The 15601-nt window shown below is 41.8% G+C and overlaps 1 protein-coding gene across 2 annotated transcripts in view; it reads right to left on the bottom strand.

The window, feature by feature from the left end:
* The window catches only part of OGDHL (oxoglutarate dehydrogenase L), a 57006-nt gene extending 43267 nt beyond the window's left edge, over window positions 1-13739 (bottom strand). Inside the window, exons 1-3 of one of the 2 annotated variants that reach the window (XM_052799730.1) lie at window positions 13624-13739; window positions 8550-8784; window positions 1690-1869 (exon numbers count right to left, since the gene is read on the bottom strand). In XM_052799730.1, the coding sequence (XP_052655690.1) occupies window positions 1690-1869; window positions 8550-8756 (387 nt within the window). In that variant the 5' untranslated portion in view covers window positions 8757-8784; window positions 13624-13739. Of the gene's footprint in view, window positions 1-1689; window positions 1870-8549; window positions 8785-13508 lie in introns of both variants that reach the window. The other variant, XM_052799731.1, reaches the window with a different exon arrangement.
* Window positions 13740-15601: the final 1862 nt, after the last annotated feature.

The following is a 15601-nucleotide window of genomic DNA, read 5'->3' as shown; positions in this document are numbered from 1 at the left end:
CGCTGAATTTAGAGGGTATTAAATACCTTTTAAAAACAGACAGTTGCCTTAGGTAATCCTCTTTTGTTTGTCACAGACACATTGGTGCCTGCCATTTATACAGGCGTTTCTGTTCCATCACTTGAGTTGGACAGCACACTCTTTCAAATACAGGAAACAAACTGGCAATCCCTGAACTATTTTCAAGTAAATGGTGTCAAAGCAGCCTAACATTCTCCAATTTTCTCTAATTCTTCAACAAATTTTTACTGCAAGCAAAAGTGAATGGGCTGAAGTGGTTGTTTTGGACATAGCTATTTCTAAGCAAATTTTGTATATTCTTTATATTCACAAACCTTTCTACTCTTTTACAACACCTCTCCAACAGCTGGAATAACATGGTTCATACCTGAATCAATGGTGACAATGCGATGTGCACATAAAAAAAAGTTTTTAAAAAAAGTTCTATTCCTCTGATGATAGCAAACAGGAGTTAAAATTCTTAGTGCAGGGCAGAACAGATCTGCTCAAGTCAAACTGTAACAAACTTCTTGGGAAGTTACATACTTATTTAAAAAAAAAAAAGAAAAAAACATTTTAAAAAGCAAACTGGAATATTTTGCTCAACACAGATCTACATGTTTAGAGGGTTTTTTTTGTTTCACACTGTTTTAAAGCCTTTTATTGAAACTAAGATATTAAACACATGTCTAAATAAAAATGTTTAAACTTCTTTTACATTTAGAAAACATCTAACCAAAACCACTGTGCTATCCAAAATCCTTCTTCTTTTAAAGGAAAAAAGGAAATTAGACTTAATTTCTTAATTTAATAAAAGGGTTAAAAAAATCTGAGTGTGAAACAAAGTCAGCTTTGATGAACAGCTCTCTAAGAGAAATTCATCAAAGCTGACCCAAACTCAGTACCATCAGCCTCCCAAAATTCAGCTTCTGGTTAATTCATTATTTCTCCTTTGTCTTTGTACCTATAATCCTGCTCAAATCAGGAATCTCAAAATTCACACTAGACGTATGAGAAAGCAAGCACATTTCCTCCTTTCTTAAAGAAAGGTAGTAATATTTAGAACTGAAATACAAACTTTTCCAGAGGTGAAGACAGACTCGGATCATGGAAAAGTTTGCTGTTGAAGAGAGAAAATAGTTCTTACTTCACTGCACACATCAGGAGATTCATTAGTACTAGTATATCCAGGACAACCCCCTTCATATGAAGCAAAACTATTTGAGATAACTTAGTGTTCCAATTTGGTCAAGTAACTTACTGAATCAGAGGCACACATACACACACACAAAAAATCTTAATACAGTCAAGTGAGCCAAAAGAATAGTAAAGGGTAAGCTTTGACATGTTTGGCTCCTGCTCCTGGTAAACGGGGGAAAAAACAATAGATTCATATTCCCTTTCACAAACGACTATCTCCATAAAGAGCTTCCAGGTTAAGTCAGATGCCCAGCATCAGGACTGTGGGCAATCTGAATCCTGAGTTTGCTAAGCCAGAGGAGCATCCCAGGACCTCAGTGTACAGACACTGTGCAGGGAAGAAAAGAGCGTCTAGTTCAAGACATTTTGGATCAGAAGCAAGACAACAGGCAAGAGTTAAGACCAGAAGACAAACAAGAACATAAAAAGGAAGAAAAAGGTTGTTTGCAAAGGAGAGGCCCTCCCACACCTACCCCAAAGTACACTTACTTGGTATGCTCTTATCAAAGACTGCACAGCGAGGTGATCTTCAACAAGCTTTTCAGCTTTACCCGGTGTCTGGGCCAGGCCATGGCTCTGAAGAAACGATGCCTTTCTTTCCAACTGATCTGGTAGATGGGGATCATATGCTTGGCCAGCATTAGCATTTTGGAAAAACACATCCCAGGACTGGACATGTGTACAGAGAAGGAAAGAAGGAGGAAAATTTATTACCTCAAACAAAAGTCTCAAGCAAAAACAGCTCCTTCAAGCTGCAGATGGTACCTCACTGCATTACAGTATGAAGTACCACTAATAGCCAGCAAAAAGGGAGCACTGATAAGTTCACATCTTGGTAGCAACCGTGTGTTTCATTTACACAGAGCCTTTTTCATCTAATTTCTTACACTGAGCTTGTTCGGTGGAAAACTCGCCAGCACATACAAGTGCAAAGCATCTTCGTACATTATTCATTCACACAGCTCTTTTTAACTGTGATGTTTATTCAGGCAACCAGTAATGGGTATGATATTATGCTGCTGGTAAAGCAGTATCAAGCCTATAAAACTGAAAACCTTAATAAATGAAATTAATCCATTCCTTTAATGATACTAAAAGAATTTATGATACTTCAAGACACTCACTGAATATGCCAAATCAGAATCAGTCAGTCCTTAAGGGCCTTTCTTGAAGAAACTGTTTAAAAGCAATTACAGCTTTTCTGAGTGAGGCTTTTGGTCTAAGATTCTTTCCTCACTAGCTTAGGTTACCTTACTATGAAAGGAATTATGGACCTGGTTTCAGAGGCAAGTCATAACTTTGGAAGAGTACATATTTCAGAAGCTGAATCACAACAAACAGAAGATCCTTTTATTTCCATCTGCACTTTTACACAAGCCACTTCCTCCACGTATGCCCAAATCTTGTTTTCCTGAACTGTTTCCATTCTGGTGAGGTAGTCACTGTCCAAGGTTAGAATGGTATTAGATATATGGATGCCAACACACAGCAGCAGAATGGGAGAAAACATTTGAGGTGCTTATACCCAACAAAGAAGAAAGCCTGCACTAGTAGGGGACTAATCAATACTTATGCTTACCTTACAGTTTCCATAAAAGGTAATGAAAGGCATAAAACATTTTCCTCAATTTGGCTAACTTAGGAGAAAAAGGAAGCTATTTCAAAACTTTAAAATCTTTGTGACTGGAACAGGAGAACTGTAAAAGCTAAATTTCATTTTGAACGGTGCATGTTATTGACCCTGGCTGTGAGCTTGGAACTAATGCATTTCAAGCAACCAGTGCCAGAAAAGACAAAAAGTAGCCCAAAGATTTGATTTTTAAAAGAATGTTACTTATATATTAATTACAGAATACACAAAAGAATCAAAATAATGTAATACTAACACTGCATGACAGAAAAAATATTTATAAAATTCTGTTTTCATTAACAAAAAGTCTTCATATTGAAATTTCTACAAGCTTTAAGGTGTTGAGAAACACTATGAGAGGGGCAGCATACAAGAGCTAAACATCACCCACCCTTCCAAGTTCAAGTTATGGAACTGGGGGGACTCACTGGACCTGTGGGCAGGAATCTCATCATTAGCATGAAGTCACTGCCCAAGAAACATTGCTTTAATGCACCCCTCTTACTTCTTTATTAATACAAAGCTGCATTAATACAAATATGATAAACTTACTTGATTTATCACCCTGCTCTGACACAGCCTTGACCTAAACATAGCCTAACTTTTGTATGCCATGACAAATTAAGGCAGACAGATCATGCTTAGCGGTCACTTCCAGACACACTGATGAAGAATTCATTCCTCCTCCCTTCTCTCATTTATGCCCATTTCCTATATTCTTCTTACCTTGACACATTGCTAGCCACACTGAGATTAGAAGTCTGAATTTACACAGCATCCTATAAATGGTCTACAAGAGTCCATTAGTGTAACTGCATTTCCTCTGATATTCCCTCAATACACCTTCTTACTCTGTATTAAGAACAGTATTGTTATTACATGGCTATACAGCACCTACTTTGAGAGTTTGCAGTTCCCAGACAGTGAAAAACAGATACAATCCCTTCATTTTACAACTAAGGCTACTTAGACTGGAGGAATTATTTTGGCAATACACAGTTACTAACTTTCATTAAATTAGGAAATTCCAAACACACGTTTGGATCCATGACAAATCTGACATTTGGTATTCATTCAAAGTTTTAATAAAGAATATGCTTTGCTTATGTTAAGGTTCCTTCCCCACTTTTTCCAACACCATGATACACTACAATGATGATAATAAAGTAACCATTCCTTTGTTGAGTCAAAAGCTTTTCATTTAGATGTAAAAGTTATTACAGGACAGTCCCACAAACAACTGAATATGTTTTTAGACAAGTGCTCTGCTGAGACAGTAGCTAACAAAATCCAAATAGACTTGCCCAACAAGCTACCTCTTTAAGAAGAATAAGCATAGGACCCTTTCTTCATGCAAACTCACAAATACAAAGAAATACCTTCAAAATGTTTACACCTGAAGATGCAGCCAGCTGGGACAAAAGGAACCCACACTGTTTTTTTCCTGTCGCATTTCTGAACTTATTGATTTGTTGGGCAAGCTTGACATTTAATCAGAGGGGAGGGAAAATACATCATTTGGCTACAGAAAATTAGTTTTTTCTAGATACACATCCATCAAAGCCTTTACAGATTTCTATAGCGTCTTTCAAGATTGATACCAGATTATAGTCTTCAAGTCCTGTGTATCAATGTCAGTCTTTGGCAGCAGCATTTGCCATGTGACTGAACAGACAGAAGACCAGCTTGGTCTCACAGCAGACCTGCAGGTTCTCAACTAAATTAGTAAAGTTCTTTAAGAAAATGGTAGAGGAGAATTATAATAGAAAAATACATCCATAAAAAATAAATTACTATAGTGATACATGTGATACATGATACATTCCTTTTTTTTTTTCCTGTCAGCAAATCTATATTGTAGTTAACCATTATTTTCTCAAGTAATATAACACACTTCAAGTGATTCAGTGGCAATACTCTACTCTCATATAATAAACACTGTTGCACTTAGAATAACAAGTAACATATTTGTTATCTTGATGGTTTGGGTTTTTTTCTAGTGACATCACAATATTTATCAACTGCAGTAAGGACAGTAAAGCCTTAGAAGACACACACTGCGCATCACTACCTCAAAAAAAAGATGAAGTCAAAACAAAACAAAACCCCCACACTTTTTCCAACTACATAAAACAAGGAAGTGATTACACACTCACGGTAGAGCGGCCGCGTACAGGATAACATGGCAGGCATTATGTACTCAATATCCAACCATGCCGTTTTGTAATTAATCTTGTGATAGTAATAACTGAGCCTTGTCAAGCTTCTCTCTTATGATCTATGGCCCTGACACCACACTTCAAGGAGAAATAATGATGCCTTTTTCAGATCCCACGTCATTTTATTCTGATTGTTGTTTTGGCTACTCGAAGGATAGGAAATTCAAAAGTTAAGGAAAAGCAGGAAATCATCAGGAATGGATTTGCACAAAGAATAAAAGCTCCTATGGATATAAATACATATTCCTTGATATATAACCATGGTATACATAGAAAGGAGAGGTTCTTAGAAAAAAACGCTAGTAACACTGAATACGCTCATTGGAACGTGACAGCCATATTTCAAACAGTTTTAAATAAGCATACATGGGAAGACATGTCCAGTCAAATCTTCTGAGATGGAAATAATTTGATTAATTGGAGTTTCTAAGTAAGAGTGAATAGAGTATAATTTTTAAAGCCCAGGAAAAATAAAGCTTTTTTCATACAAGTCTTATGAGGAGCGGCTGAGGGATCTGGGGTTGTTCAGTCTAGAAAAGAGGAGGCTGAGGGGAGACCTTATCGCTCTCTACAACTACCTGAAGGGGGGTTGTAGTGAGGTGGGTGTTGGTCTCTTCTGTCAGGTGTCTGGAGATAGGACAAGAGGAAATGGCCTCAAGTTGAGGCAAGGGAGATTTAGGTTAGATATTAGGAAAAATTTTTTTACTGAGAGGGTTGTCAAACATTGGAATGGGCTGCCCAGGGAAGTGGTTGATTCACCATCCCTGGAGGTATTCAAAAAGCAAGTGGACAGGGTACTCCAGGGCATGGTTTAGGGGGCATGGTTAATGGTTGGACTCGATGATCTTGAAGGTCTTTTCCAACCGAAATGATTCTATGATTCTATGATTCTATGATCTCATCAACCAGAGGGAGGCACATCCCCTCTGATAAGGAGATATCCAAGAAGAAGAAACATGAGGAAAAATAGGAAATAAAGATGAATAAAGGGAAGAGAATGTAATGTCTAAACACCTAGCACAAATTGGCTCTCTAAACCATGCCGGACATACTGATAATGAAATATGAGTGGTCTGCAGAGACAGTCAAATTATTAACAATACCATAACCAACACCACATAAGTCATTGGTATCTGTTGACATTATTTTCCAACACTTTCCATAGCACAATGACAAATTCACAACTTGCCTACAGTCACAACTATGGCATGAATTTTTCTGTATTTTTAAGAAAACAGGGCAAGTTCAACTAGCAACATTTTTAACCTGTTTTATTAAAGCCCAAATTGAACAATTTCTGTCAACAAAAATCTTGGGTAGACATTTATAGCTTTCAGCTGATGAAATTAGATGGTTTTCGAGAAACCAAGAATTAATTTTGTTGATGAAACCAAGTAAAATTAATTGGCATCATTCTCCTCCTCGCCTTTTTTCTAGGCTGTGAAAAACCTAATTCTTTAGGCAAGAATAGCTGTAAAGTAATCTGTGATGTCCATCAATCATATTCTTTTAAGCCTCATAAATCAGGCACACAGTGAACTTACTTCAGTTCATTCCTGTTGTAAGTGTATTACATATAGTTAACCTGGAAAAGAATTCACACACTCTTAACACGCATCTTGAATTACCTGGGATCCACTCCCTAGACCACACCCTACTCCACCAGTACATTTATATTCCTGTCAATTCACTTCTGCTAATTTCTCGGTTGCTGTTCAACCTACGAACCGCATCAGCTCGTCAGGATCCATCGCCCAACTGTGCCTGAACTGCCAGACGAATTGGATAGTCCTTTTTAGCATTTCCGCCTAAGTATCAGCAACACAAGAAGCAGGTCTACGTCGAGCAGAAGCCTTTGCTCTTTGCTAGGGCGGTCGCGCCGGCCCAGTTTCCCGCCCCCGCGGAGGACGGGGCCGGACGGCGGGCAGCCCGACCGTTCAGCACCCTGGCCAGCTCCGGGGGCCGGCCCGCCTCCTGCCTACCGGTGACTTCACTGCCTAACACGTGCGTTAATTTACCGGGGTTTACGCCCCATTCGAAGCCTGCAAGACGCCACAACAGCGCAATTCACCCGGCTGTAAAGGGTCTGAACAAGAAATTTCGTTCTCCTTAAAGGAAAGAAGGTTGTCACGAGTCGACGTAACTCAAATAAAACAAGTGAAAACAAGATGTCACCAGACACACTCCTTAGGCGTGAGTTCATCCCTTCACTGTCCTTAAAATAAAGGGTTAATATCGATCTATAGCACCAACACATCACGAGGGCTTCTCAGACATTAACTCAATGCATCCACACAAGGTGCTACCCTGCTCTACATTGGCTGGAACTTTAGCTGGCAGTTGCATGACGAGGAATCAAAGACAGATGGGATGAGAGAAGCAGCCACCCCTGGAGAAGGTCTCTTCAGTTCCAAGTTCAGGTGTAACACAAAAGACCTAGGATCCATCTGCTATGTGAATAACACTCAGTCTTCAGAGTTGTAACTGCATATGTCACCTTCCAACAACACTAAATTCATACACAACATCCAAAAAAACAGCTACAAAACTGCTTTTTTGGTCTCCCCCCTCTTTTTTTTTCCTCAACATGCGTCACTTCCTCACACTCCAGATAGACTGTCAGACTTAGAGCAACAACTTCTAAGTGACATTTTGATATAAGTGCCTCAAGAATAAGGGAACACACAACCAATTTGGTAAACATTTTGGGCACAATTCACATTACTTCTCTAGAAAATTACTTGTCTGTCTTTGAATTTATCAGACTTCTCGTCAGCTTCTTAAGTTACTATACATGTATCACCATAAGAGAGCTTTCCTTGTCAGCAGAAAGCTTGTTAAAAAAATAAGTCTATACAAAAAAATATGTATTTTGTCCACAAGAAAGGATTTGGGCAATAGATTTAAAGTAAAAAAAAGCTAACAAACATGTGTCGCCTGGAGAGAGAGGGAGAGACAGAACAAAATACTTTTCAAGATACTTAAAAAGGCTTTTCTGACAATTTCAGATTCAGTTTTAAGGTTACAACTTCCATGGCTACCTAAAGGGAACTGAACATTCATCTTCTTCAGACAGTTTAGAAGTACCAATGTCAACACATACTACTTAAATATAACATATACTCTGATACAACTTTATTACAATAACCCCCAAAAACCCCTATTTTATTTCTTGGGTCTTCTTCCAGATGTAACTAATTACTTAACAGACTGCTTGAACAGGATTTCCATGGAGGAAGGCTGAAAGTTTCTGAGCAGCTTACTATTTCTGGTCTGGACTTCTCATTCTTTCCACTCAGCTCACCAGGCCTGTGGCTCCTCTGTACTTTTTTAGTTGCAATATCACACCTTACAACAATCAATATGTGGGAAATTAGTTTCACATTTTTCATTTCATACAAGACCTCTTTCTGGACTTTTTATAAAACAAGTTAAAAAAGAAAAAAATCAATTCCACTCTCAGCCTAGTATTATCACTTACAGTCAAGTTTTAGACTTACCTTATGTACGCTTTTAGGGTTTTCAAGCCACGCATAATACATTTCCTCCACATAATTTGAATTACTCGCACTCAGGAATGGTTCTGAGGTTCCTGATGAAACATACCGTTGGCCATGTAAAAATACCCTTCTGGCTATATCTTGCTTTTCCAGAAGTTTAATGCCATGCCACTTCAGCGTAGCCACGAACAGCTTCAGATGACTCATGTTTGTTTGTTAGACAGAAGATCCAAGTCTGTTAATAAGACAAAAACAAACCTAATCAGAAAAAAGACCCAATAAATTGCAGATGCATTTCAGCCTCACTGAAACTGAGTGTTTCGTAACTCAGTAACATAATCTGAGGTTTATGGCTAGAGTGCTCTTCAACAAAGCTCAGGCTTAGACATGAAGTCCTCTTCAGGAGAGAGGCCACTCCATGACTGATTGTAGAGCTACACTTACAGCAGTGGAAGTGTTGCTGATGGCCAGCCCCACATCAGTCGGCTCACCTCACAGCTTCTGTAACTGGTAACATCATCCTGGTTCCTGAAGCAATCATGATACCACTTGTACCGCATGTCCCCTGAGCCCCAGTTCCTTGAGAACAAATAAGTCTACTAATCATTGACTTCTCTGGAGCTCTTGGCAACCAGCCTTTTACCAAGCCAAGCTGGGGTAGGTTCAATGAACAGCGTCAACCACAAACGCAGTGGTTGCAAAAAAGCCTGCTACCTCAAATTTATGCCATGAATAATGCAGCTGACAAAATAATTAAAAGCGTTAGTTAAGTGTTCATATTGACATTAGCCTTCAATCAAACAGTATTACACTAAGAAAAGGCTCAGTTTAATTTGCTTTCCTAACTAGCAACATTTATCTTGTCCTTCCAATGACCCCTTATGAGTTTTTTAACAAGGAGAGCAGACTCCCTGTAATTTTGAACACAGTGAGATTCAACAGGGTTGAATCTTGGGAATGCTGAACACCATCAGCTCCCATGCTAGCAAAGGGAATCAAAGCTCACCTTCAGAATAAAAAGAACAAAAGTAGCTTACAAGTAGACCAAAAATAGTATCATCTTAATGCTGAAGTTGCTAAAATTGCAAAGGAATAGCAATAATGTAAAAAGAAATTATTTTGTTTTCACTACAGAAGTATTTGGAAAGCTACAAGAACATAAAGGGTTGGATACTAATTAAAAGGAAGAAAAATTCAGATTTAATTCTGAGGTGTCTCTCATTTGTTTTGTTGTCCATCTAGAGAAATAATTTATTTAGTCAGAAGGTAAAATTCAAGTTTTTTGTTGTTTAGTGTGACTAGTTGAACAATTGCTAAAAACAAACACAAGTACTGAGCTGCCAAATGAACTTTAAAGTGTTTTAAAAAAGACACTGTCATTTTGAGTCATAGATCAAATTTTATGTTACCTACTACATATAAAGATTATTTTATCTCTAATTCAAGAAGTAATAGATGCCTTAAAAATTCTGTATAAACATTTTCTGTATATAAATTCCATTAAATTATTTTCTCACTGTTTTTCCTCTTCCCCCTCTCCCTCCAAAAAAGGAAATACATGGTTATAAAATTCCTAAATCTGTAAGGAATAGGAAGAGCTATATTTTTCATCATCCAATTTAAAAATGAATACTGGTCTTAAAAGAAAAAAAAAAAAAGGCTCCTACCAAATAAAATAGTATTACTGCATGCTCTTCCCTGGCATCACATTTTTAACATGAGATTTTTAACTCAACGTCTATTTTGAAAGCTGCTGACTGGATCAGTTTCCTAGTTGCTGACTTTAACTGCATCATCCCAGCAGTGAACTCTCCTCCTTTATCACACCAAATTCCCTTGTCTCCTCTTTCAAGACTTCTGCAGCCTTTTCATTCTCATCCACTAGCAGATCTGACGCCCAGCTCATAACACCAGCTGCCATCATCTACTTACTGAATTTTCCAAACAAGCACTTGTTCACATTCTCCATGGTGCCCAGATACATGGAGAGTATTTTCCCAAGGCAAATACTAGTATATAAGGCTCCTTTAAACCTACAAAACCTCTTCTCTCCCCACTTGGCATTTTCAGCAAATTGGCAGTGGTTAGGCTACTAGTGTGCTGAATCCCCTATACATTAGCATTATTTCCTACCTACCTATATTCACTTGTCATTTCCCATTTCACAGACTCAAAGCTTATTACAACACTGACTTCCTCCTGTGTCAATGCCCTGTCTATGATTAGGGCTCCTAGGCAACTGTAGGAACATAAATACTATCAGCACCATTTTGAAAGCAGATTAAGTCCTGCAAAAGCTCAGAGCAACTGGGACAACACTGACAGAGTTAGCATATTGTCTACATACATAATCCTCTTTAAGATGTAACGGCACTAAAAACATTATGTATGCATCACGTAATTTTGCAAAACTTGGTAAGATTTCAACATGTTATAACAGTAAGAACTGAGAGGTCACCATGGCACTTAGGACTTTATGTCTGTGCCCATTCTGATAGGTGGAATAATCATTTCTATCTCATTCCCTGCAAATCCCACCCTCTACTACCAAACTTCCACACACATACCTGAGGGGCAGACACTCATTCCTGAAGGGTAACCTACCCTCATTTGAAGTGATTTGCAAAGAGCTGGGAGAGAAGGGAATGAGAGGAACATTCTTCTCAGTTTATCATACTACAGTGGCAAGCTTCTTAAGTACAGGTAATTTCACATTCTTTCTTCCTAATATGTCTGCCTGGAGAACATGTAGATCTTTTTTCTAGCAATTAGCAAAGAACGCATAGCAAAATAACAACAATTTGTCAGGGAGATTTGAAAATGTATGGAAATGACATAACATGTAATAAAAACAAAGAGCTTCTAAGTGGTACCAGTCACTTCCCTCCACTTCCACTTAAATTTTGAAATGGGATCAGAGCCATACTTCAAGTTGTAACTACTGAATACGCAATCTATAGGAGCGGATATGGACTATGTCACTCCTGCGAAGATATAAAGATCATGGGTGAAGAAAACTGTTATCACAGACATTATTCCCATCTCATGAAAAAGTAATGCCTCCCTTTTTATACAGGTATGAAACAAAAATGGACAAAGCCACCAATCATGTAATTCCAGTCAGATTTCAACTACAGATTAATTTCACTCGACAAAACTGACTTCTTCCTAGCTCTTCCTTTCACACACACCGCTCTTCAGCACAGATGTCAGCTGTCAGCAGCTAAATAAATTGGAGACCACCAGCATGATCATAGACTATTCCAGCCCACTCAGCCTTGAGACTGTCAGTCAAAAATCAGCACACAGGACAGCAGGCAGAAATCACAAATAGTTAGGATTGTTCCACTCCACTATGTTTCCTAAATCAACGCTGAAATGAAAACAGCGACTGGAAAGGAATCAAGCCGAGCTAAGAGCAACCTAAAGGAAGATATTAATTAAATCTCTACCGGAGGTGAAAAATAAGAAAGAAGCAGTGAACCAAAAGAACAACCTGATATTTAATGCACCAAAGCACCCTTAAAATGGTGGAAGTAAATGAAAGCCCTAAGCAGCTGAAAATTCTGCAGCTGTCCTGCAGCATGGCATGTGTGTCTCAAGCTACGAGCTCGCTTTCGCCTTGGCGCTTTCAACTCTAGAAGTGACCTAATGGCATGGAAAGTCTTGTGAATTATTCTACCCAGGTTTCTAGAGGGTAATAGACGCATATGAAAAAGAGACGGCAAGACACTTCTGATAGCAAAGTGTTTATCCAGCTTTTTTCAAGATCACTTTAAACACAAACACGTTGCACAGGCTAGTATCATATGAATCAGTATTCTCCTGGTATTGCCAGTACCCTTACCGAGTTTCTTAACTCACACATGAAGTCCTGCTACCAGTGCTAACAAATGTTCTTTATGCTCTGCAGAAGTAGTCATCAATATGTCTGGTCCATATTTCACAAAAACACTCCTTCATCCGCTATCGTGGTCTTTTCTCCTATATTCCCCATACAACTCGCTCCTAAAGCGCTTCTTAAGATTGAGTAATTCTAATAAAACAAGGCTGACAGTGAAAAAAATGGATGAAGATAATAAAGTGTCTCCAAAAGCCTGTCACGATAATTGAAACTAGAGAGGCACGGAATATCCTTATCAAATAAGGCTACTTCAGGAATATATACCTCCACATGCTAAATGTTTCTTTTCCTCCCTGCACAGATGTGCCAGACTGTGCAAAGAAGCATAATTCTCCACCCAAAAAGTTGACCTGGAGGACATTTACAAGCCCTGCATTCACCACAAGGCGTACACTGTAAGTCCTGGGCAACGGAGGCATCCCCGTGCAATAACACTGCCTGATACGTTACTCGCCCCTCAAAAAACCCCACCTTCAGTGGGTACCAAAGGGATGACATCGCCACAGACTCTTACGGTACCAAACCGTTGCAAAAGAGCAGGGGGGGAATATCCGGAAGGGCTCGGTTTTGTTCTTCTGGCCCTGCTCGTAACACAAGGACACGTCCTTCCGCGGCCACCCAGCAAAACCTTGCCACGCCAGCGTCCTGGTCACCTTGGCCGCGAGCAGAGGCCGGAGCCAGCGAGGCTGTCGAGGCGCTCCCGGCTACGACGGGGCTGAGGTACCACCGGAGCCCGGGCCAGGAGCCGCCTTCCCCCCTCACCCCAAGCCGCGCGGCCCCGCTGGTAGGCCGCGCTCCGGGACGCGGCCCGGCCCTGCGGCGCGACCCCTCACAACCGCACGGCGAGCGGCCCCCGCCGCCCTGGGGCCTGCGCGGGGGACGGTGACCCCGACCGCCCGGCACGCTCACAGGGGCCGGGCCGGGCCGGGCCGGGCCTGGCTCGGCTCCGCCACGCCGCCCGCAGCCGAGCCGAGCCGAGCCGAGCCGAGCCGGGTCCGGCCTGGCCGCCAGGCCCGCCGCCCCCCGCCCCTCGCCCCTCGCCGGCGCTGACAGACCTGCGGGGGCGGGGAGGCTCCGGCCCGTCCGTGGACAGCGGCAGCGCCGCCACCGCCCGGGGCACGGGCCGCGCCGAGGGACCGGCGGGGCGGGGCGGGGCGAGGGGACCGTTACCTGCGTCACGTGAGGCGCGCGCCGCAACGGCCGCGGCGCCCGGTGCGCGCGCCGAGGTCACGGCGGGGCGGGGCCGCGGGGCGCTGTCCCCCGCGCCGCTGCCGACAGGCGCGGCCGCCGCGCCCCCGCCCGAGGCCGCGCCCCCCCCGAGGCCACGCCCCCTCAGCCGCCCCTCCGCGCCGCTCGGCCGCGCCGCCGTGTCCGGGCCGGGGCTGGCGGCGAGGTGCGAGGCCGGGGAGCGCCTGGGTGCCGGTGTGCCCCAAGGAGGTAGGCGGCCGGTCCTGGGAGCCCCGTGGTTGCTCCCCATACACGGTGAAAGCATTTCTGCGCTGGACGCTGCCCTGGCCGGGGCGCGCGGTCCTCTGGTAGGGCCCCCCGCCACGGGGCGTCTGCAACAGGAGATCTGCCTGGCGGGGAGGAAAGCGGGACAACAGGAACGTCCACCTGCACGGTCTGCGGCGGATTGTCCAGGTGGTGGGAGCGGACGCCTTTGCAGCTGCACGGTGTGAGGCGCCACGGGGCCGTAAGAGATGATCCCGGTCTTGAAGAGCGTGCTACGCCTTCCTCACGTTCGTCTTCAGGCCTATAAAGAGACCGGCACAAAGAACGTCACTGCCCTTGACGTTAGTGGCAGAGGGCAGCGTTAAACTTCCATGTGTACACAGAAGGTCCTTCGGTCATCCCTGCCCAACGGGTTTCATTAAAAATAGAATATAAGTGTAAAGGAAAGCACCGATCAAATGAATAGCTGTGAAGGGAGCAGGGAAGGAAAACGCATCTAAAGGACGCGTTGTTCGCATAACTCCTGAACAGGAATGACTGGAAGTTCCATAAAGGAGTTATAAAGTGTTCCAAGGACGATTACGCTTTCTCCCCCAAATTTGTACATAAAGTAGACTGAAAGTAGTAGACCTTGACAAAATGATTGGAACTACGTTTGAGGCGGTTTTTTGAGTGAGTTATTGTCCCAGGTTATATGGCCCAATATCAAATGCAAGACAATACAATTTCAAGTGTTTCTTTGCTGGCAGAATTTTTATTTATGCTTCCAAGTCTTGTTTTCTCCTGGATGTCTTCAAATTACAAATGTCCATCCATTTTCTGTAATAATTCAGAACATGACATATTTGTCATTTGCCTGCGCTTAATCAAGTTACACAGTACATACAACCAAGGTCAATTGTCTATACAGACACTTAAAATTGATATTTCAGGTAAATATTGACACCATCACATAAATACCAATGTCTGATAATTTTCTAGGTAAATAATAAGGTACGAATAATGGGAAAACTGGGTACATCTTAAAAGGAAGGAGGAGAGAAAGAGAGCTACAATTTGTTCTGTGCTAAGGGTATACTGCAAAAATGAGTTTATGCAGGGTCAGGTGGGCAGAAATGGAAAGTAAAAACCTTAGGAAGGAACACAACAGGGTTCATCTGGGGCTTTTTTGCCTAATGGCCACGCAGATTTTCATGAAGCTTATTGGTTGTTACAATTGTTGATTAAAGTTAATTTCTTCTAGATAAAAAAATCTTAATTCTCACATAAATAAATCAAAAGCCTTATTATCATCTCAGCAGTTTTCTTAGCAGCTGTGTGTCTTTGAGGAGTTGATAAATACTGCAAAGTGACAGTGCGAATGATTTTGTGTTGAAATTTTTGTGATGTAGTGTTTAGTGCAGGGAAGAGACTGAGCAGAGAGACGGCACAGGAAGCAATGCAGGACAGTGTGTCCCATGGACGGTGCTGCCAGGGAGGGTGCCTGCCACGCTGGCTGGGGGACCCCATCGCCACTGCAAAATGAAATGCGTGCTGAACCAGTTACTTGCGGCTAGCCAGATGCTGGTTGAGCCTTCTGGCGAGTGGTGAAATATTGTTAGATGCTGCAGCTACTAATTGAGTTTTAACCTTATTATGAGCAGACAGAAGCCATCTTTAGAGCAATCATGTTATGCTGACTGAACATAAATTCAAT

Source organism: Harpia harpyja, chromosome 10, assembly GCF_026419915.1.
Source record: "Harpia harpyja isolate bHarHar1 chromosome 10, bHarHar1 primary haplotype, whole genome shotgun sequence".
In the NCBI taxonomy this organism is placed as follows: domain Eukaryota; kingdom Metazoa; phylum Chordata; class Aves; order Accipitriformes; family Accipitridae; genus Harpia; species Harpia harpyja.
Note: the sequence above shows the minus strand (reverse complement) of the source record. Positions and strands in the feature narration are given on the sequence as shown.